The sequence below is a fragment of the Penaeus vannamei genome, chromosome 39 (genome assembly GCF_042767895.1).
Source record: "Penaeus vannamei isolate JL-2024 chromosome 39, ASM4276789v1, whole genome shotgun sequence".
NCBI classification, from domain to species: domain Eukaryota; kingdom Metazoa; phylum Arthropoda; class Malacostraca; order Decapoda; family Penaeidae; genus Penaeus; species Penaeus vannamei.
In genome coordinates this window covers 2,848,725-2,871,224 of record NC_091587.1, presented here as the reverse complement: position 1 = coordinate 2,871,224, position 22,500 = coordinate 2,848,725, and the positions used below count along the sequence as shown (strand labels likewise).

The 22,500-nt window shown below is 39.3% G+C and overlaps 2 protein-coding genes across 4 annotated transcripts in view; one reads left to right on the top strand and one right to left on the bottom strand.

Moving 5' to 3' along the window:
• LOC113803145 (cytochrome P450 302a1, mitochondrial) overlaps window positions 1–4,613 on the top strand; it is a 12,843-nt gene extending 8,230 nt beyond the window's left edge. Inside the window, exons 3-10 of the mRNA XM_027353871.2 lie at window positions 514–607; window positions 868–967; window positions 1,783–1,990; window positions 2,183–2,366; window positions 2,518–2,625; window positions 3,116–3,256; window positions 3,670–3,864; window positions 4,179–4,613. Of these exons, the coding sequence (XP_027209672.1) occupies window positions 514–607; window positions 868–967; window positions 1,783–1,990; window positions 2,183–2,366; window positions 2,518–2,625; window positions 3,116–3,256; window positions 3,670–3,864; window positions 4,179–4,289 (1,141 nt within the window). The 3' untranslated portion in view covers window positions 4,290–4,613. The remainder of the gene's footprint in view (window positions 1–513; window positions 608–867; window positions 968–1,782; window positions 1,991–2,182; window positions 2,367–2,517; window positions 2,626–3,115; window positions 3,257–3,669; window positions 3,865–4,178) is intronic.
• Window positions 4,614–4,620: 7 nt separating this feature from the next.
• Window positions 4,621–22,500, bottom strand: part of LOC113803144 (centrosome-associated protein CEP250) — a 104,070-nt gene continuing 86,190 nt past the window's right edge. For 2 of the 3 annotated variants that reach the window (XM_070116628.1, XM_070116629.1), the window contains exons 2-13: window positions 17,666–17,727; window positions 16,728–16,927; window positions 16,366–16,539; window positions 15,928–16,126; window positions 15,508–15,737; window positions 14,675–14,830; window positions 14,068–14,295; window positions 13,566–13,763; window positions 9,718–12,591; window positions 8,471–9,485; window positions 7,752–8,282; window positions 4,621–6,653 (exon numbers count right to left, since the gene is read on the bottom strand). In XM_070116628.1, the coding sequence (XP_069972729.1) occupies window positions 6,421–6,653; window positions 7,752–8,282; window positions 8,471–9,485; window positions 9,718–12,591; window positions 13,566–13,763; window positions 14,068–14,295; window positions 14,675–14,830; window positions 15,508–15,737; window positions 15,928–16,126; window positions 16,366–16,539; window positions 16,728–16,927; window positions 17,666–17,727 (6,100 nt within the window). In that variant the 3' untranslated portion in view covers window positions 4,621–6,420. Of the gene's footprint in view, window positions 6,654–7,751; window positions 8,283–8,470; window positions 9,486–9,717; window positions 12,592–13,565; window positions 13,764–14,067; window positions 14,296–14,674; window positions 14,831–15,507; window positions 15,738–15,927; window positions 16,127–16,365; window positions 16,540–16,727; window positions 16,928–17,665; window positions 17,728–20,410; window positions 20,592–22,500 lie in introns of those variants that run through there. The other variant, XM_070116630.1, reaches the window with a different exon arrangement.

Genomic DNA, 22,500 nt, shown 5'->3' with positions numbered 1-22,500 from the left:
CTGGGATGCCAGAGAAACGTAAATTGTTTCAGGCGTCTTTGGCCCTCCGGGTAATCTAAGCGACCCTCTGTTCTTGCCTTGTCTCTTCGAAGAGCCTTCGAGAGCCTCCATTCAGGTTCGCAGCTCCTCTGTCGCGCACCTCGCGCCAGCCTCTAGAGCTTTGAGCTCCGTAATATCGAGGCAGCGAATTGGCTCACCAAGACGAATGTCAAGGTTCTCTCTCTGGTCAGACATTTCGCGGTGCTCAGTGACCTCGCCAAGCAGCTTTTTCTGAAGGTCGATCTCACCAGTGATTTCAGAACGGCTCGGGTGCCAAGCGTTCGTGATTGGACTTGTTTGGCGGTTAGCTTACCAGTCAAGGCGGTCATGGCAGGTCACGCTCTGTGAACGTGGGCAAGATTTGAAAAGCGGCTAGAAGGGAAAGGAAAGGGCATAATAAAAAACTGAAGTAAGAGAAAGGGAGATGAATGGGACATTGGGAGAATGAAAACAAATTCATCTTTTTCATTGCAGAAATGGACCCAAGTGGTGGGAACTCCGAAGTCCAGCACAGAAAGTTCTTAGTCGACCTCAAAGTGTGTTGAGTCGTCTTCCTCTTGCGGATCAGGTGTTTATCATTCCCATTCCCAGCCTCATCTTCACCCTCATCCTTATCCCTATCAAGTTCTCATATTTTAAAAATTTGTTTCTAAATCAGTCAAAAAATAACATTTTCAATTCTCTGAGTGGACCAGTAGATACATATACAGAGGTACTGAAACACTAGAGGGTAATCCTGTGTATAATGTATAACTTCCTAAACATACAGTTGTATTTCGTAAACAGTTTACATGCATTTACGTGGATTTATTTGTTTTATTTGCACAGGTGTCCAGAGATTTTGTTGACCTCATCAGTGCCATACGAGACCCAACTACTGGCTCCGTATCAGACTTCTTGAATCTTGAAAAACGTTTATTCTTGGAATGTAAGTAATCTTAATTAAGTAATTGATTAATTTAAGGTCTGCCACGTACCTGGTGAAGGATAGAGGAATAATGATAGGCCTGATTGTTCGGTAGCTACAGAGTTACAAAAATGTGGGTTGATTAGGTGATTTTTTGTTATCACTTATTATGCTAACACCTAATTCTCTTCTATGCTGTGTGACCAAATTAAGTAAATTTGAAAAGAAGATAATTTATAAAAAAAAGATCATCAGGAACAGTGAGAGATGAGGCCCTCCTTGGTACTAACATTATGTAATCTTAAGAGCATTTAATAGTGAATTGTCTGTAAAGATTATTAGTATTGTGAATATTCATCAATGCTGAGGATTACTCCTTTGTTGATATGAATGGGATGATAATGAATGGGAATTATTTAAGGTACTGAAAATATTTAGAATGTGAATCAGCTTTCATTTAATCAGACATTTCATTTTCCTGCTGTTTAATGATGATAAAAAGTAACATGATACAGAAATTATTTGAAAGTAAAAAATGTTCATCATTATAAATGTCATCCCTTCTTTATTAGTATTTTAAAACCTATGATAAATCTTCTATATTAAAGATATACAATTACTGTGGATATTATTCAGCTTCCTGAAAAATATTTAAGAACCAGGAATATGATTCTGTTCTGAAAGATATTTGCTTACTGCTACATTGAGGTAAAGTTAGTAAGGTAATTAGATATGACTTTAACTAAAGGACTGCTGCCATGCTACAGATCTTTGATGTAAGACTGACTGTATTGATGTACTCTGTATATTATTTGGCATTCTTTTGCCTGTGACAGTGACAATGGCTGGTGTTCTTGATGTCCGGATTGGATGCATCAACAAGGAGTCGTTCCACGCCGCAAATCAAGAAGCAGAAGAACTTATTCATGCTGCTAATTCCACCACCTCTGTTATCCTCAGGACGGATAATAGCATGCAGCTTTGGCGACTGTTTGATACCCCCCTTTATAAGCAACTCGTGAGGGGACAAAATATTCTATATAGGTTAATATACCTTCATTTATTATTTTTTGTATCGTTTATCATTTAATGAATAGATACAAGGATTTTCTATTTTTATTGATATTGTTTACATGATTCATTTTTGACAACATAAAATATGAAGATTATCTAAATGAGGTAAAAAACAATCACTAACACAAACTAACTTGACACACAATGCATTTTGTTCCCAAGAACGTCTTTAAAGTATGTTGAGGAAAAAGAAGCGGAAATACAAAGAAGAAAAGAGATGAATAGCAATGAGTCTCTCGATGACGGGCCTGTCACTGTACTTGAATATTTTCTAATGAGGAGCGGTATGGATAAAAAAGACATTGTAAGTGTTGTGTGTGACACTCTCCTTGCTGGTTCTGACACAGTAAGTATCGAATGAACTACTTTTATTACTTGTTGACTTAATGTGAAGGGCGATTTCTATTTAATGTTGATGTGGAATTTTCTAATATTTAATGCTGATGTGGAATTTTCCAATATTTATTTGTAACAGGCTGTTTGTTTGTCTTTTGCAGGGTGCTTTTAGCTTATCTTATGTTCTCTACAATCTGGCCACTAACCCAGAAAAGCAAGAAATCCTGGCTGAAGAATCTAAAAGCTTACTAGAGGAAGCAGGTGGAAAAGTAAGTTCTTTAATTAGTCTAACATCCTCTTGGAAATTTCTGAGTATTATCTCTAGATAGATCAAACTTTCTTCCTGGTCTTTCAAGTCTGTTGGAGATACAGGCATGCGACATCAGGCTATGTTTACCCAACTAAAGTGGTATACCCCCACTCTAATTTTTTAAACTACCTTTCTGTTTTTTGTTTTTTCTTGATTAGATTTTCATGAGCCATTTAGCCCCTTATGCAGAACCAAATTAATCTTGGTGATGCCCTTGAGTACATGAAATATTAAATAAATATAAATTAATTAAACATTTCTGTATTTGCAACATTGTCTGAAACCAATAATGACATGATCTAGCAATAGTTCATTCAGTTTTAGAATATATTCATCAAAGTTTGATATACAGAGTATTCATCTATTAATAAAATATATACACAAGATATCAATGTAGTTTGCTGAATTGTAATATCAGTCTGATTTTATATTACCTTGATTTTTTTCAGGTGACATCAAAGGTCTTAGCCAAGTCTAGGTATTTGAAAGCAACGGTCAAAGAGTCATTCCGTTTACGTCCTGTATCAGTGGGTGTGGGACGAATTACAAATGAAGATACAGTCATCAGAGGATACAGAATACCAAAGAATGTAGGTATAAGTTAAGAAATTGCCATAAAAATAATATGTTGTTTTCATTTTCAAATTCGTTCTCTTACATGCAATAATAAATGCATTTGTTTGAATAACTGAGTTGGTTAAAGAACTTTATTACCATAGTTATGAATATTAAAATCCGAATTTAAAAGTGATTGTGATTGTAATGATGATAGTATGGAAAGCTGAATATCATATTATAATAATCCTGTTAATGATAATCTGTTAATGATATTATTACTAGTGATGCCAGTGTGCACACTATGATATAATAATGACGTTTGATATAGTTAACTATTGAATTTGAAATGAATATTACCTTCTGTATTTAACTACAAGTTATTTGCAATTAAAATTAAATTTTATAACACCTGAAAAAATACAGCAATTAAAATTCAAATTTACAGACAGTTATAGTGACACAGAATCAAGTCTCTTGCCGTCTTCCTGAGTATTTTCCTGATCCTGATGCATTCATTCCTGAACGTTGGTTTGCGAAAGGGGAGATTAATCCCTTTTTGGTTCTTCCGTTTGGACATGGACCACGAGCATGTATTGCGAGACGTATGGCAGAGCAAAATATGTATACTGTGATTATTCAGGTAAATATTTTTGTCGGTTTCAGTTTGTTTGTGGATAATGATATATATATATTTTTCTGCCTTTCAGGACATTAACTCTGCACATTTCAATCTCTACTCTACAAATCTATTTCTCTATTAGTTTTATTGTCTGTGCTCACAGTTTTACATGACATGTAATACATTTCACAATGTCCTTCTTTTGGTACATAAAATTGGATATGTATATATTTTTTTAGCAAAGTGTATCTATTTAGAAAAAAATAATAATAATAAAAAAAAATATATATAAATATTGGGAAGTGTACATCATGACGACCTATTTTTTCTTTCAGTTGATTTCGAAATTTAAGATCCGGTGGACTGGAGGTGACCTAGACTGCTACTCCAACCTTATCAATGAACCAGATTCTCCGTTGGATTTCACTTTTACTCCTAGAACTTGAATAGAAGGTTCTTTAGCTTGTTTAGATACCTTTTTTCCTACAGATAAATGTCATTAGCAATTCATTATTTAAAAAAGTTTCTGAATTTAACTATGGAAATTGAAACAGTTTGATAAGAATTCTGCATGTGTGTTTCCAATATATATTTTTTCTATTTAAGATGTACAACATGCAGAAGACCGAGGCTTGTAACAAATTTGAATATAGTGTATGTATACTTTTAAATCAGTGTGTAATTTTGTCCTCAGTAAAAGCAAGGACAAAATCACAACTACGCAGGATCAAGATTCAGTTTGCAAGGAATAAAAAGGAGATTGCAGAAAAGTCTTGATTATAATATCCATTCATTTCAATTTATTGAGGCTCGTGTGCACTATGTACAAAAACATTTGTTTAACCTACTTTGTACACATAACAATTCCTGGAAGACAGCCATTTCCGTACAAAATATATACACTTTTGAATCTATACAAGCATGATCATGATACATATTCCCTTACCTTATTTGGTGAAATACTAAATATACAAATTATGTGATACAATAATCACATACAAACAGAAGAACAATTTACACAACGAGGCACCATAATACAACCAACAGAAATCAAACTTCTCGTCTTAAATCAAATAAGAAAGACTAAATACACGTTAAATCTTATCTCCATTACATCTCATTTTCATTACTCTAATGATAATTAAGATAAAAAAAAGATAGATGACTATATTAACTTAACTTAAACCAGAAGTTGGGAGGTATTCTGCTTAAGGAAGCTTAGGAAAATCTGTGAAATCAGATGACGATGGTACAATCTGCTTTTATATAGCAAGTTGAGAATGTAAACTAGTGTTTGGTGTAACTATATCCAAACAACTAAGTTTTGCAAATATGGAAATGAGGAAGAAAAATGTCCACACCCTTTTTAAAACTCATATAAACAGATTATATTCAGAAAGCTGTGGGATTTGAAATCACGTCATCAGTATTATATACAAAAGATGAGCTTAAAATGGTGAGAATTATATTTACAGGACTAATTAAGGTGGAAAAAGGAGTCATAAAGAGATAACGAGAATGGAGGTCAAGATATCAGATGTTCAGCTTCAAGGTGTGCACTGGAATGTCTACAAAAATGACATTTACAATGATCAAATGCTCAACCTTGTTTTCTTTACAAGCAAATATATATAGAATTCAGGATTCCTGACAATAAATATATGTATATGATATGTCCTAATCACTATAAGATACTGAAATAAAGGTGCAAAATGGTTTCACGATAACCATACAACTCCTGCTAAAAATAAATGGGTGTATTCTTCCTTTCTCTGGATCTGAAAGTATATATACTTCCAAAGGGTGTGACAATTTCAAAACATTTTCCTGTCAAGTACAAGGAAAAGCAACAATAAAAAAAAAGCAAAGTAAATGATAATCCATAAAGAATCTCTTAAAAATTACTCACATGTTCCTATGGATCAACATCCATATTGTTAACAAAATAACTCAAACAAATAGAAAAAAGAGAAAATCACATTTCTGTTTCTGGATGAGAAGCGTATGAATGATCTTCCTGGAGATAACGTAACAGCCTGATTCCCACTGACGATATTTTTCATGGTGTGTTTTTTCTTTCCTTTATCACTCGGCCGGGAATACTCGTTACTCAGTTCTACCACACAGGTTCATTCTAAAGGGATAGCTTTACTGAGACAGGGCGCAGTAAAGACTACCAGCGGACGGTTCACAAATAATGGTTCTATTGTAAATCACAAAGCCATTCACATCTTGAGTTCCTGTTTCTTTCTGCATTTTGCATTTCTGATATTCTCTGTCTTTTTGAGTTCCTGGTAATTTTAGCATTTTGAGTTTTTGAGACGGTCTGTATCTTAGTTTTTGATAATTTCTCAAACATAAAATCTCATACGCATAACAATGTCAATCAGTGTCAATTATTGCTGCACTACACACAAATGGACATATTCTCTTCAGAAGAATCTCTCACACGTAAAACAAAATATAACACAGAGTTCTGGCCTCCATTATCTGAGCAAAGAGCAAACAAATGCGAATTTTAAATAATTTTTCCATTTTTTCTTTTCTTCAACATATTACATAAAAGACCTGCTTAGATCACTGAGGAAGAGAGTTTGCCTGTTTCAAATTCCCTTTTGCTTTCTTGAGGACGTGATGTGTCTTGGTGAGCTGCTTGCAGATGGCCCTCTCAACGCTCTCTTTGCGCTGATTGGCTCTCGATAGCTTTTCCAAGGCATCCTTCAGCGTGTCCTTTGTGGATGCCAACTTTTCCGACAGGTTGTCCCGTTCTTGGCGCAATTGTTGATTCTCCACACTTAGAGTACTATGGCCTGAAAATACCAATCTGTTAGTTTTCCAGTTTGAGAAAAATGAGAGCTTTCAGAGTGAAACCCCATTCCGACAGCTTTCGCAGAAAAAAGTTGAGGGGAAAAACAACAACAAAAACATATTTCTGATGACAGAAAATAATATTGTTATTATTTATATATGAAGTCCGAGAATTTAATCCTAGAGTCAGTACTATTTACAAAATGAATACAAAATTTATTCTACAAAAAATATCTATACTTCATAATAAAAGAACGGAGAAATAAAAAAAGAAAAAGGAAAAGAAAAAGAAAAAGAAAAAAACAGGCAAGTTCTCTTAAAATTTATGGAGAAAAATTTCATTATTTGTAGATAAAATAACTGAAAAAAGAAGATAGTTCTTCAACAACAACAATAGCAAGAAATACATATACCAGAATGAAATGAGAGTCCCAAGTTTGTTTTAAAGAAAGGGGAAAAGAAATTAAGAATGTATAAAAACACAAGAAAGAAAATATAACACATACCTTGGTGACCAGTTTGTGTTACACGGCATCAACAACATTCTCCTTAAATTCTCTTTTCTTTTAATTATGTCTCTTAAGATCCCTATTTGATTATACACTTAATTCTCATAATCCTCTTTCTGTGTGTTCTAATTATCTTTTTATTATTATTATTTTTTTTATACTTATGTTCTTAAAAAAAGTAAGAAATGACTATGAACTGGGATGTAAAACCAGCCAGACAGTAGCACTTTTTCCCTGTTACATCTATAATCACAGTAGTATATTAAACTTATCTACTTTTAGATGATGAGGTTGTACAAGAACTACAAAAAGCCCTCCCACTGTAGCTTCACAGAGGCAGTGATTATAAGACAGTGTTATTGCTTCTAATCATGAAAAAATAATCCAATTAAAAAAAGATATATATATGTTAAAAATAATCCATACTAGACTTATATGAATCTTACTTGGTAGATATTAAAAAGTACTAAGTATTGGATGATTCTAAGTCTTGTAATCATGAAAACTTTTTCTAATTATAAAAAAAACAAACATCTACAGATGAGAAGCTATGAATTCGCTATAAAACTTGCCAAAGTAAACTCCACTTACTAGGTTCAGAGCACAGTGGACGTAATGGGAGATCGCTGTTGGCATGCAAGGTGGAACGCATTATGTGCGTCCCCCTTTCCAAACTGGAGAAATGGTAGTCTGATCCGATCCCCAGGTCAGGAGATTCGCCGGAAGTAGTACCACCGTCATTCTCTTCCTCGTGATGGATGTTGGGCAGCTGTGGTGGTGCTGCCTGCTCTGCTAAAACCCCATCATTAGAGCTATTGCTTTGGAGGCGACGTCCTCGCTTACTGCTTGTGGTGGTGGTGGTTATTGTGGTGGTGGTTGTGTGAAGGTTTTCCTTATCTTCACTCCAATGGCTGCTGTAGCGTTTACTGCTGTCTCTTCTGCGACTGCTACTGGAGGCACGGCGTTCATAGGATTTTTCTTTTTCAGTTGGAGAGGATGGCCCTAGGGAAGCTGGCCTACGTCCCCGCAGACCAATGCTACTTATGTCAGATGAGGGCCGGAAGAACTCAATGCTAGTCACACTTTCAGGAGATGCAAGATCACTTGCATTAGGCACAACGGCTGTAGAGAAGAGCAAACATCAATTAAGGGTTAAATGGTATGATTATTAAAATATGTTCAAGTTGGAGAAATCTTAATAACTGAGGAAATTAATTTGAAGAGGAGGAAATACTCTATTATAAAACATATAAATAGTACAGAAAGAATATATATACATATATATATAATCTGCAAATATCTGTACTTACAGTCATTATGAGATGAAGCTGGTGAGGCCTTGGATCTAAGAGCATCTAATTGAAGCTGTAAGTTAGTTGTAAGGCAACGCTCTGATTCCAACTGGGCTGTCAGCTGCTTTACGAGTCTCTCTGATTCAACAGTGCGTGCTTCTGCCTGTTCACTGACTTTCTTCCTTTCCTTTAGTGCTGACAACTCTTGTCCTAATTTCTGATTATATTCTTGCAAGTTTCTGTACGCCTGCTGCAGTTTGGTGTGTGCAGTGCGTAGTTCATTCATACCTCTCTGTTCTGAATCGGATATGTGGGCAGCATGAGCCTCTCTTGCTGCAAGGTGGTTGGCTTTGGCACGTAGACTAGCTATTTCTTCTTGCAGTATCATGACCTCCTTCTCTAGATGTTCCTTGCTCTTCAGGAGTTGTTGTTTTTCATGGTACATGGCCATGGCTGCTGTTTGTCCAGCTTCTAACTGTTTGAGCAGAGATACACGTTCGCTATCAACCTCTTCAATTTCTTGTTTGTCGTCCTTTAATAAACGTGCCTGAGTTGCCATCGAGGCCAGCTGAGCTTGCAGACGAGCACGCTCTCCCACAAGGGACAGGCGTTCCTTGTTTACTTCCAATAGACGTGTTTCCTGCTTTTGCATTGCAGTCTGCAACTCTTGCACTCGCACGTCATTTTCCTGGCTCTCTGTGGCATTCTTTTCTAAGTACTTAATCTTCTCTCCAATTTCAACAATGATTTGCTCATTTTCTGAGAGCTGAGAATCCTTTTGATGCAAAAGTTTCTCTTGGTCGAGAATCAGAGCCTCTTTTTCTTGGACAACTTGCTGTGCTTTGGTTAATTCTGCTCTTGTGGTCTTTAGCTCAGCTTCTGAGTTTTCTAGACGAGCTTTGCACTTTTCCAGAGAGCGTTCGTAATCCTGGCACTTCTGCTGGACTCCATTTGTGAGGTCTTGCTGAGCTCTGAGTGCTTCCTGGGTACACTGTAGTCTGTCTCTAGCCTCTCTTACCTCTTCTTGGGCAATCTGGCAATAAATATACATCAGTAACAATTAAAGTTAACAGCAACACTAATAAACTATTATAATTCAATCAAGTATCTTAAATCAACTTGCAGCCTTGACATAATTCAGCAATGAGGTGATAATACGTTTCCTCTGACTCAGAACACAAACAATTCTACATCATAGATAAAATAATCTCATTACTATGTCCTTACCTGTAGTGCATAAAATAACCTCATTAAGATGCCCTTACCTGTAGTGCAGCAGTCAGGTGATGGAATCGCGCTTCATCTTGAGGGTGAGCTGTAAGGGCTGCTTCTAACTGGTCTCTCAGATGGTCGTTGTTTGCAATAGCTTCTTCCAGTTTCAGCCGCAGTGCCCGAATTTCTTCTAGCAAGGGGGCAGGAATAGCAAGTGCAGGCATGGGAGGTGGAGGCGCTGGAAGAGTTGCTTCTTCCTCTGCTCCCACTGACGCATCTACCGTCTCTCCTTTATGCGTTTCAACACTCTTGTCACTTGTTTTGGGTCTCTCTTGTTGATTCTGTTGTTGTGGAACTAACTGCTGGCTCAGAGTTTGATAGATGTTCAGCTCAGCACGGAGTGTTTCGTTAAGCTGTTCAACGGCACGCAGTTTGGTAGATACACGTCGCAGTTCAGCAATGTCTGAGCGTCTTTTAGAGCTTTTTCCAGGAGTTGATATAGGATTGGCAGTGCATGTTGTAGTCTCCTCATAAGCTGCCTCACCATCTGACTCTGAAGTTATGGCAGCAGATGCTCTTTGCTGCCTTGATCGTGAAAGAGCTCGGTCTGGACCACCAACAAGAGTGCAAGCATCCAGGCCAATTCTGGCAAGCGACACATTTCTGTCTGGTTCACTCCAAGCCTCACTTTCTGATGGTGAAACAGGGGCCCATGGCTGTTCTGGCCCAATGCACCCTCCAGGTCCACTGGCATTTTCTACCCAAGACTTTCTTCCGTCCATGCTTTGGAGTCCCTTCTGAGGAGCCAGTTGGTGGAAATAGCCTGGGTGTCTACTATAGGCCTTAATGGCAGCATCGGTTGAATAAGCACTCTTAACGGCACTTAAACTGCTTCGGTCCGACGCCTGACATATTTCAAGCTCTCGCACATCACCCCTGATGTCTTCACACTCACTGTCCTGAAGGAGATGAAGAGGAGGGGGAGGGAGTGTGTCGGAACATGTGCTAGGCGACTTCCTAAGCCGTTCTTGACTACTATAATCCTGAGCGTTGACAGTAGTTTGTGGTGATGCCGCATGCACTGTGCTTTGAGACGATGCTGCTAGGGGATTTGTACTACTGTGCCACGAACCATGTAAATTAGCCTGATTGTTATCTTGGTCTTGGTCAGCCTGGGATGCCATCAGCTGAAGGTCTCTGTGCCGTACCTCCTCCTGCAGGCGCCCCACCTGGCCTCTCAACTCTCCGATAACACCAGCTTGCTGCTCCACCTGGCGAGTCCGCTCGGCCAGTTGCTCACTAAGTACACATACATTTTCAGCTATCGCATCTATTTCCCTGGTCTTTTGGTCAATCTGGGTATTGAGCTGTGTAGCAATAGCCTGGAAAGCTGGGTCATGAGTCTCATCTCCCTGAAGTATAGTTTCATCTGGCAGATTTGGCAATGTTTCATGACTGCTGGCTATTACTGGATCATGAGTTTCAGAGAGACTATCATCTCGCTGTAAGCTCCAAGATGACACGGAGCTTAGAGAACAACTGGATAATAGGCCATCGTCTCCATGATCTGTAGTGTCCATGCCAATCATGAGGGATTGGGACAAGGACCGGGAAAGGGCACGGGACTCATTCAGGGTTTTGTGAAGTGAGGCAATATGCTTGGCTGACAACTGACTCAAGTTTATGAGACCTTTCTCATCCATTTCGAGAATACGTTCCAAGAAGTCAGCTAGTTCTTCCAATCTTGTTCTGAGGAGATCGCAGGCATTGTGCGAGTCTGCCAATCGCTTTCTCAGTGATGCAATTTCCTGCTTATGTCTCTTCAAAGATTCTTGGTACTTTCTGACACTGACTTCTGTTAACTGACGACTTATCTTCTTCTTTGCATTATGGAGTTCATTTCGCAACGTCTGCACTTGTGACTGGAAGTCACTCACAACCTCTCCATGCTGCCGATCTTTTTGCAAGTTTTGTTCTTTGCTTTCTTCAAGCTGTCGCTTAACCATATCCATCTGTTCTCTGAGCTCGTTTGCCTTTGCTACATCTGCTGTCTGGCTCACCTTTTCATTGAGTTTCTGTAATTTATCATTGAGAATGCTCCTTTCCAGCCTGAGTGCCTGTGCTTCACCCCTGATTTTGTTAATTTCTTGGTAAAGCAATTGAACTGAGGCAGCACTGTCATCACCCAATGTCACATGAAGGGGACGTGCCACAGTTATTAGATCTGCACCAGTGTTTGTGACCACTGTCAGATGTGCAGCATTTTTAGGCTGATCATTTGTAGAGCTGGCAACTGTTAGGTTTGTATTGATCACTGGACAGCTGGATGTGTGGCTGACGTCAGAGCTCTTACTGTTTTCAGAAAGTGGCTTAGTTTCTAATCTATTAATTTCATTATTCTTAGCCTGAAGTTCCTCTTTCAGATTGCTGATTTGTTTCTGATGATCTGAGGTTAAGGCACTTAACTTTTCATGCAGTTTCTCTACCTCCTTATTCCTCTCCCATAGTTCACAATTAACCAAGTCCTGCATGTCAGCATTCTTCTTCTTGAGCTCATCCTGGAGGTTGTCCAACTCCTGCTTCTTTTCCTTCAGCTCCTCCTTTGCTGCCCCCAGCTCATCCTTTAACTCCTGCATGAGGTCCTGGTTGGTCCGCAGCTGGCCTTCCCTGTTGGACATGTCGCCGTGAAGGGCCTGCAACTGGCCCTCCAACCTCGCCACCTGCTGAACCAAGTCTCTCAGTTTAGCCTCTCTCTCCTCCACATCCTGAGAGTGTTTTTCCTTCTGGCCGTCAAGGGCCTTCAGCTTCTCCTCCAGTTGCTGTTGCAGGTGACTGATGCGGTCCTGAGCCTCAGACAACGAGTGTTTGTGCTCAGCCCGCAGCGCCAGCACCTCGTTCTTCCTTGATTCCAGTTCTGCCCACAGTCGCTGAAAGGTCAATAATCTTGTTTAGAAGGAAGATTCATTGAGGGAATTCTGGCTCATTTGGAGGAAGACTGAATTTATTCTCAAATTATACATTTAATCTGTTATATAAATATTTAGAAAATTCTTTACTGAAAGATGAAAAAATAACAAAAATTTAATCCTTCAGTCCAAGAATATAGATCAGAGGCCTCTTCCTAAAATCTAACAAAATTCTAAATTTACGTAGAATGATACTTTTCTGAATGAAACAGACACAAACCTATGAATCTTATACATTCATTCACATCACTTTAACTACTTTAAAAAGGTACTTACCATATTTTCTTAATCAGATATTAGATGATCAAATAGCAAAGCATTCTATGTTTAATACAAACATGAAAAGGAAAAACAAACAGTTAAGGCATAGGACTTTTATTAATAGGTATTAAAATATTTAAAATTAAGTCTCTTATTAGGGGAAAAAGTAAAATAAAAGTAGAAAAGCATTCAACACCACAAGCACAAGCAACTAACACTGAAGCAGTACATAAATATAACTACTTTAGCATTATCAACAACAAAAAAGAAAATAATTGTGAAACGAAACTAAAAGCAGAATTTCATGCAAAAATAGCCTAAGACAAGTCGTAAGTTGCATGCAAAAGCTGAGATCGTAAATTTTTGTGGATAGCGAGTGGACACTGCTTTAACATCCCGCTCTTCTCGGGAGTTACAAGCTCAGGCTGTTTTGGAAATGTTTTGATTGGTAAAACAGTGCATTTATTTGGAGGAAAAGTGTATGTATCATAGCCCGCTGTCAGCATTGGGGACTTAAAAGGAGATGGGTTATACTGAAGCGGCTCATGCTGCATAGCTTCCCAGGTATGGAGGTTGTCATTCACGAAGTAGCTCTCTTCCAAGCTAGCAAACTCCTCCTCTACACTGCCAGAGTAAGCTGCGCTGCTCTCCATGCTGCAGGAAAAGTTGTTTACCTCATTCTCCTCTTCGGCCATTTCCTTGACTCCATCCTCGCCACCGCTAGTCTCTGCTTCCCACTTAGCCTTGTTGAGCATATCGAGGGCCTCCTTCAGCTCTGCTACCAAGTCCTTGATCTTCTTCTCCTTCCTCTTCAGCTCCTTCTTCAGCGTCACAATTTCCTTGTCACGTGCTTCGACTTCCTCCGCAAAGGTCTACAGGTGAGAGAGAAATGTTAAAGTGATGAAATAGGCACATTCTTCCTTCTTTTCCACTGACCTCAACTGTCCTATAATAATGTAATGTAAAACTTTTTTTCTATCTTTGAAAAATCATCTCTTATCCATACTAATGACATATTAGGAGAAAGAACAAGAATGATAGAATAAGAAATGCGTGTGCAACATAACCACAAACGAATAATATTGCAAACAAAGTAAGTTACTGTCCTACAGCTACTAGAATTATGTTAATCATTACCGTTACAGTTGAAAACGCAAAGAAGTAAATCACCCTTACCTGTATGGTTTTACAGGCTTTGTCCAACTCTTCATTGAGTTTGGTGATCTTCGCACTATAATCGCTGATCTTCTGCTCCATGTCTGCAATTTGCTTCTGCTTCTCGTCCAGCGTGATTTGGATTTCAACGAGAATCTTGTTCTGCTGTTCAATCTGTTCTATCTTTTCCTCTATGATCCGGTCACGTTCTACGATCTCCTGAACTTTGACTTCTATCTCTGGCTCCACCTTTGATTGAAGAAAGAAGGCAACAATAAGAAACACAAGAATGCAGGTAATAAACGAGGCAAAAACATTAAGAACGAAAGAATGAAAGAAAGGAAAAAGCAATATGGTCTACCTCATCTTAAAATTTCTTGTAAGAAATCAGGCAAAACACAGGTGAAAGAAAGAAAGAAAGAAAGAAGAAGAAAAAAAAAAGATATACCTTCAAGAAATTAAAGCAGAGGCTGGGATAATATGGAAAGAAATAAAAATGACAAAGTGAAATATGAAAGAAAGAAATAAGAATGAAGAATAACAAAAGGAAAGAAAGAAAGAAATAAGAAATAATAAGAAAAACAGGGAGGGGGACAATAATCCCAAGGAGACGAGGATAGAAGCTCACCTTAATTAAGTCCTGGTGTAGAGCCTCGATCTGATCCTCCTTGGCTTGGATTTCAACATGACGCGTCTCAAGTTCCTGCATCACGTCATCGATCTTCATGTCCTTCTCTGAGACTTCTACCTCTAAGTCTGCTATCTTTTCTACTTTATCTTCCAACTGTTAAGAGAAAATTTATTGCTAAGTGATGATAACTGTTCTCAGAGTATGACTAATAAGTGTAACAGAAACCACTTCCAGTAACAAGAATCATGGTACAAAAATATATATCAATGAAGTAAATATATGAACCTTTAAAAAAACTGACAAGTAGTTTTACACTGAAATACCAACGACATTGGTCAGGCAATTTCATTACTACAGTTACTAATTAATCAATAATCTCTTTTTACAAATGAACAATTACATAAATACAAACATATCCCATCATCCTATCAACCCTCCACTCAAAAATGAAAATCTAGTTAGAATTTAATTAGAGTCTAACCATCCACAGTCCACAGTATAATAAGAGAAAGGGAAAAAACATTCTACCATAAAATTCTATGAGAAAACAAACTTCCTGTTGATAGCAAACCTATTTTCTATGAGTGTTTACACTTCCTAGAAATTCTCTAAAATGCAATCAATTGGTCCTCGGCTCAAAGGCAACCTAATTGTAAAGCTTCATAATCTAGCAAGAGCTTTTTTTATATGTGCAATATAATACATGTTGAAGAAAACAACCTCCTTGTGGTGATAATAAAATATGATAACATCTCAAAATAAACTACATACCAACAATAACATTCTTGTGATGGTTGTGTGATACAATGAAACACAAAAATACAACACACCTCTTTCCTTAAGTTGGCAATATCTCCTTCAAGTACACTATTAGTCTCTTCCTTGGCTGCCAGTTCTCCCTCTAGTTCTGTGACCCGTTCTTCCAATTCTACCACCCGGGCTTCAAGAGCTGCGACTTTCTGCTCTGCCAAGTCTGGGTCTTCTGAGAGCTCTCCGGGTTTATTTGGGGACTGGATCTTCCCTAATGTGCTGGGGACTGTTGCTGGCAGGCTAAACAGTCCTGTTGAAAAGAAGGAAAAGAAAATAGTTGTGTGAGTCAATGCTAATATGATTTTATGGCTTTACTAGGGTTGTAGCACCAACTTCTATGCTATGGGCCATAGTGAGCAAGAACTGATTCCTGAGCTACAGTATACTACTAACATTCTGCAATCATCAAAGAATTAATCTTTCCTCCACATTATATTTACCTTGAACAGGAGAATGGCCAAAGCTGCTGTTATTATGGCCTTGAAGGTTTAGAGGAAGACTCAGCTTCTCCCTCGAAGGGACAGGGTCTGCAGGCTCTTCCTCCTCAGCTCCCGTGCTGAAGGCCAGCCCGCAGAGCTTGGTCAGTTCCCCTTGGCGACCCCCTTCCTCTTGGATGCGCTGGTCATAGTCATCCAAGTCCTGACGGAATCATTCAAAATAAAGTTGTGCATTCATAAGTTTAGATATGTTTTCACAAATGTTGAAGAAATTATTAAAATATCAAAGAAAAGAAAAGAAGAGAAAAATAAATAAATAAAGATAAAGCCAGCTGCTTAATATAAGGATACATATATTCTCAAGTTCTATAAAAGCAAAGACTTAATATACTCTTAAACATCACATTAAGTTAAAAAAACTAATTATACAACTCCATCTACCTTCTGCAGCTGCCCAATCTTCTCATTCAACTGCAGCTTCTCCTGTTCATGAATCCCCTTCATTTGTGCCACCTGTTCTTGAAATTGTTGCTCTAACCCTGACAGCGCCGTCGATGCCTGCCGCACCAACTCTTGTTTGTCGTACAACTCTCGCTTTAGTGCTTCTGTTTCCACCTACAGGAACAAAGACAGAAATCAAGAATGAGGTTCCTGCAGAGGATATTAATCCTGCTCTCTTTCCCTTATAAATAGGAGACATAACTAATATCCACACATAAAATCATGGATTACTTGTGCCCACAGTACATACCACTCACACTCAACCTATTCCTCGTTCACTCCTCACACTCAGCCATACTAACCTTGAGCTCAATGTTGGTCTTGTACAGCTCCTCCTTGTCCTCCTTATCATACTTCTGTCCCATCCGCTCCTCAAGGAAGTAGATGCGCAGTTTTAAAGAGAAATTTTCCTTCTTCAGGCTGCCAAGCTGCTCTTCATACTCCTTCATGGTCCGCCCTCGCAAGGGAGATACCTTCCCCGGCGACCGTAGGCCCAATGAGACTGCAAGAACCAAGAGAGCTTTAGAATGCAGAGTAATTTTATTATCTATTTTTATGCTATTCAGGGCAATGCTGTAGGAATCTTGAGAAAAAGAAGGAGGGGAAAAAGGAAAGAAAGAAAGAAAGAAAGAAAAAGAAAGATCTGCATACTGCTAAAGTGTCTTGATTCATTTGGGAAAAACAGTTTCTAAAGATTAAATAAAGTGTCTTAACCCCATCAAAAAGAAGTTAAGAAAACCACCTCTATTAAAAAGAGAAAGAAAGAGAGAAAAGGCAGAAATGCCCTGTTGTGACTATCACCACCAACACTGCCCTGATCCCTCTCAACCAAATAATATCTAAACATTTCTAAGACAATCTGTTATTCCTTCAAATGCCATTCGTTATTGAAGGTAAAGTCCAAGGCTGAGGAGTGACATAGAAATGAAACTATTAGTACCATTTAGACTGGAATATCATCACAAAGTATGATGAAAAATCGTAAGAACTGAAGACGAAGGAAGAAGGAAGAAGGTGGAAAAAGAAAAAGAAGGACAAGAACCAGAGGAGAAGGAAGAAGAGAAAGGGGAAGGACAAGAAAAAGAGTAGGAAGAGGAGGGGGAAGATGAAGGACAAGAAAAGGAGTAGGAAGAGGAGAGGGGAAAATGAAGGACAACAAAAAGAAGAGGAAGAGAAAAAGGAGGAGGAGGAGGAAGAAGAAAAGGAGGAGGAAGACAAGAAAAATAAGAATGGAACTTACAGGGTATGGAGCTGCTGCCAGAAGAATCGAGGCTGACATCCTGAATCTGCGCTGGACTTCCGCTGTGGAGGAGAAGAAAAGACAAAATTACTGAACGATTCCAAACTGCTCTAGGATTCCTTAATCTCACTCGGTTAATCGTCCCTTTCTCCTACTCTTCACTTATTTTTCCTCACACTCCCTTCTACCCTTCCCTGTCTTTCTCTCTTCTTCCCTCAATCCCTCCCTCCCTCCCATTCTCCCTCTCCCTTCCTTCCCGTCCTCTTGCTCCTTCCCCCTCCCTCCCTCTCCCTTCCTTCCTCCTCCTCCCTCCCTCTCCCTACTCCCTACCTTTCTCCTCCTCCCTCCACCCCTCCCCTCCCTGGTGTCACATTGCCTGCCACGAGGCAAAAGCAAGCAGAATGACACGTGCCCAGAGTGACGCCACTCATGCCCCACCGATGCCAAGTCCCCGGCACTGATGACGTCAACGTATCAACGACTTCACCCTCCCCCCCCGCCCCCCCCCCCCCTTTCCATTATTTCTTGGTCTGAAGGAATGGCGTCGAGTGGATCCTGTGATGGCATTGACGTGTCTATCTCATTCCTATTCCCATTCCCACTCTTATTCCCGGTTTCTGTGTCTGTAGTTTAGGAGGTCGTGTACGCGTGTAATCGGCACCTGTAGGAGCGTCTACATACACAGGCGCACACACGCAAAAGATTCACGATGCACTTATTACAACGGAAGAATACTAACGGCATAAATGATACAATATATAATTTAAAACTGAATACATAATAACAACTGACTAAAAATAAACAAAAAATAACAATAATACAACAATACGTCACATATATGTAATCAAAACAAAACATTCATCGTAAAATAAACATTTCACTTTTTCAGTATGTCATAGCAAAGGATATATCACAAAAATATACAATTCACACCTTCAGCATGACACATGATTCACCAGGAGCTTGCGCCATCCAAAAAAACTGCAGGTGATATAAACCGCGCCAAGTGCAATGGCATAGATAAGGAACACTTGATGAATCGCGGCCCATTTTGTCCAAAGCAGATTCTTGACCCTAGGTGGGCCGCGTGCCTGGCAACCGTGTACATAATAAACAGCTATTTTTGTCCTGGCAAGACTTTCGGCGCTGCAACTCACCACTCATGAGGTCAACAACTGCTCTACACAATTTATATGATAAATATCTGCACATAGACACAAGTATGAAGAAAAAATATAAATGGACTGAGACTCCAATTTCCTTCGCTAACCTAGCCCGTTTCTGGGAAAGGTCTTTAAAATTGGTCTCTCTCTCTCTCTCTTTCCACTACTTTGGTTTAGGGCCCTGGGGATGTAAGCAAGGTCTATATAATTACTTATATAGACCTTGGATAAAACCACGTTTTAAATCGATTGGGCGGGAAAAATATCGACCAATGAGAAGCCGGGGAGCTGAGTGACGTCACCGCTGCCCCGACGCCGTCCAGTAAGTCATCAATGTACCCCTTTCCCACTAGAAGGTCACTGGAAAGCCGAGTTTTACAATTTCCTTGTACTTTGTGAATGAATTTTAGTTAATGAGTTAACTTTGGAGCGATGGCATGTCTGACTTGCAGCTGTTCAGGCCGAAAGCCGTAAAAAAAAGAAAAGAAAGAAAGAAAAAAAAGGAACCGCCGGGTTTCGATACTTGTCTCACATATTCGTAAACCTGCGTCACGAAATATTGGAAAAATATTCAAGTTAAGGAAAAATACCTGTGGTTAATCAAGACACTCAATAATGATAATAATAATAAAAATCTAATCTGCATAAAAAGGACCTTCAAATAATATTTACTCTTCCGCGAGTCTTAGGAACACCCATCTTTGTAATCTTGTTGGTAAGTAAAAAGCAATGTTTCTAGTTAACTTAGAACTCATAACAACGTAAAGAAAAAAAGACAAAAACACACAGTAACCGACGATATGTAAACTTTCTGCTTTCGAACGGTTAAAAGGGGAAACAAAGAACTTAAAAATATCTCCATTTCAATATTTACGATATTCTGGTAATGCTCTTGCACTGTCTCCCATTTCTCCTTTTAAATCCACACTCAACTAGATAATAAAACAAAGACAAATAAATAAATAAATATATAAATAGATAAAAATATAAAAAAAAAGGGAAATTAAAGGACACTCGACTCCAAACCATCCAATAAATTCCATTTTTTTCTATAATCTCACGAAAGAAAAGTGTGAAAGCACCAAGCGATAATAAAAATGATTGCGAGAATCACAGACGTTGGGGAGGGGAGGTGGAGGGGGGGGTGATTTAAATTCGTAGCTGGTATCCATGCGTCCTTCCCCCTCTCCTTCCCCTTGTCTCTTTCTCTTTCATTTCCTCTCTCTCTCTCTCTCTCTCTCTCTTTGTGTGTGTGTGTGTGTGTGTGTGTGTGTGTGTGTGTGTGTGTGTGTGTGTGTGTGTGTGTGTGTGTGTGTGTTTGCATATGAAAATGAGAGACACAGGAGTGAGAGAGAGAGAGAGAGAGAGAGAAAAGAGAAGACAATAATAGAAAAAATAAGAAAAACGAAAGAAAGACCCGAACCCAGACACAGACGAGCACCCACCAGACACCCCTCTACCCCCCACCCCCACCCCCCACCGATCCGCAACGAAGAGACACCGAAACTCCTGCCGCTCGCTCCCCCCCTCCCCCCACCCCACCCCACGCCTCCCCGCGCCTCCCCCGGTGCGAAATACTCACTCCTGCACGATCGAGTTGTGTCGCCTGCCACACGTCCTGCACATGTCGTTGTTGTTGTTGTTGTTATTGTTATTGTTGTTATTATTGTAGGCGCTGAGGGTGAGCTTGTGGCTTCTCTGTGACGATTCGAGTGCCGGACGTGGTTCCCGAGGGTGGTGCTCGCGTGGTCGCTTTTGGCGTGCCCACCCTGGCGACCCGGGCTTTATACCCACCTGCACGTCGGCGAGCGGGCGGGCGGGCGCGGGCGGGGTTGCCACATGAGCGGCTAACCCTGCCCTACCCAAAAACCCCTGGTCTTCCCTACCCTACCCTTCCCTTGCTCTACCCAACCCCTGGTCTTCCCTACCCTTCCCCAACCTTACCCATGATCCACCCTACCCCACCTCCCTCCCCTACCCTACCCACGATCCACCCTACCCCCCTCCCTCCCCTACCCTACCCACGATCCACCCTACCCCCCCTCCCTCCCCAACCCAAACCCATGATCCACCCTATCCCCCTCCCTCCCCTACCCAACCCCCCTTACCCCCTTACCCACGGCCCCTCACCTTACCCCAACCCCACCCCACCTCATGCTGAGTCTCAACCCACTACATTCACCCATCACCCATATCTCCCCCCCCGGCCTTATCGCCTAAAACCTCTTTGGTCAAAACAGACGAGTGGTTTCCGATGCTCTCCTCGACCCCTTTGCCTAACAGGTTCGAATCCTCTTCAAATCCTTAGTGTTTCACAAGCTTCCTCATTCGCCAAGCCTCATTAAATCAACAGTTTCAACATTTCAACCAGATTTTTATCAACAGATTCAAGTTCCTGCTATTCACAACTCGTACAATTCACATTTCTGTTATATATCTTTTCTAATTAATTTTATGTCTATATTTCAACCAAATTCTTATCAATAGATTCAATTTCCGACAATTTACAACTCCTACAACTTATATTTCTGTTATATCTCTTTTAATTAAATTTATATCTATATTTCAACCAAATTCTTGTCAATAGATTCAATTTCAAGATATTCACAACTCATAGAATTTATATTTCTGTTATATATCTTTCTAACTAAATTTATATCTACAATTCAACCAAATTCTTATCAATAGATAAAATTTCCTACAATTCACAACTCCTACAACTTATATTTCTGTTATATCTCTTTCTAATTAAATTCATATCTATATTTCAACCAAATTCTTATCATCAATAGATTCAACTTCCAACTATTTACAACTCTTTCATCATTTCTTCTTGTTTATATCAAAGGAGATTCATCACAACCTCTCTTCAACCTACACTCTTCGCAACACACCATCAACTCGCTTTGTTTTTACCACGTTCTTAAGACCATTACTCACCAGTTTATCGACATCTAGAAGAAAAGAAAAAGAAAGGAAAAAAAGAAAAGAAAGAAAAGGAAAGAAAAAGAGAAAAAAAGAAAAAAGAAAGGAGAAAGAGCTATAACCTTCCGTATTTTCCATTAATCTTTCTTGTTTCGTTCATCAGGAAATAATAATTTATTGAGCGTTGTGAACCTTTTCATTTAAATACGAACACTTATGAACCAGGTAATAATCAATTATGTGTATATAACATTTCTTTCTTCAGTTTGAGGGAGAGAGGGGAATGGACAGGAGAAAAGAGGAGGGAGGGGGGGGGAGGGAGGAAGGAAGGGAGGGAGGGAGAGAGAGATTGAGAGAGAGAGAGAAAATAAAAGAGAGAGAAAAAAAAAGAAAGAGAAAGAGAGAAAGAAAAAGAAAGAGAAAGAGAGAAAGAAAAAGAAAGTGATATTGAAAGCCAGAAAGATAGATAAAGAAAGAGAAAGAGAGGGAGAGAGAAAAAAACACAGACAAAAAAAAGAAAATAAAAAGCGAGACAAAACCCCGAACAAACCCGGACCGCCGCGCACGGGACCGGCCAACAACAACAGCCAAGTGACGTCATCGGGACAACGCAAACCACACGCTCGCACGAAGAACATCAAGCACCGAACACATCTTTATGTTGAGTGGAAAAAGGCCATTTTGTGATAAGGTGCAAAAAAAAAAAAAAAAAAAAAAGTTAATTGGAAACAGGCGGGGAAGTGAGTT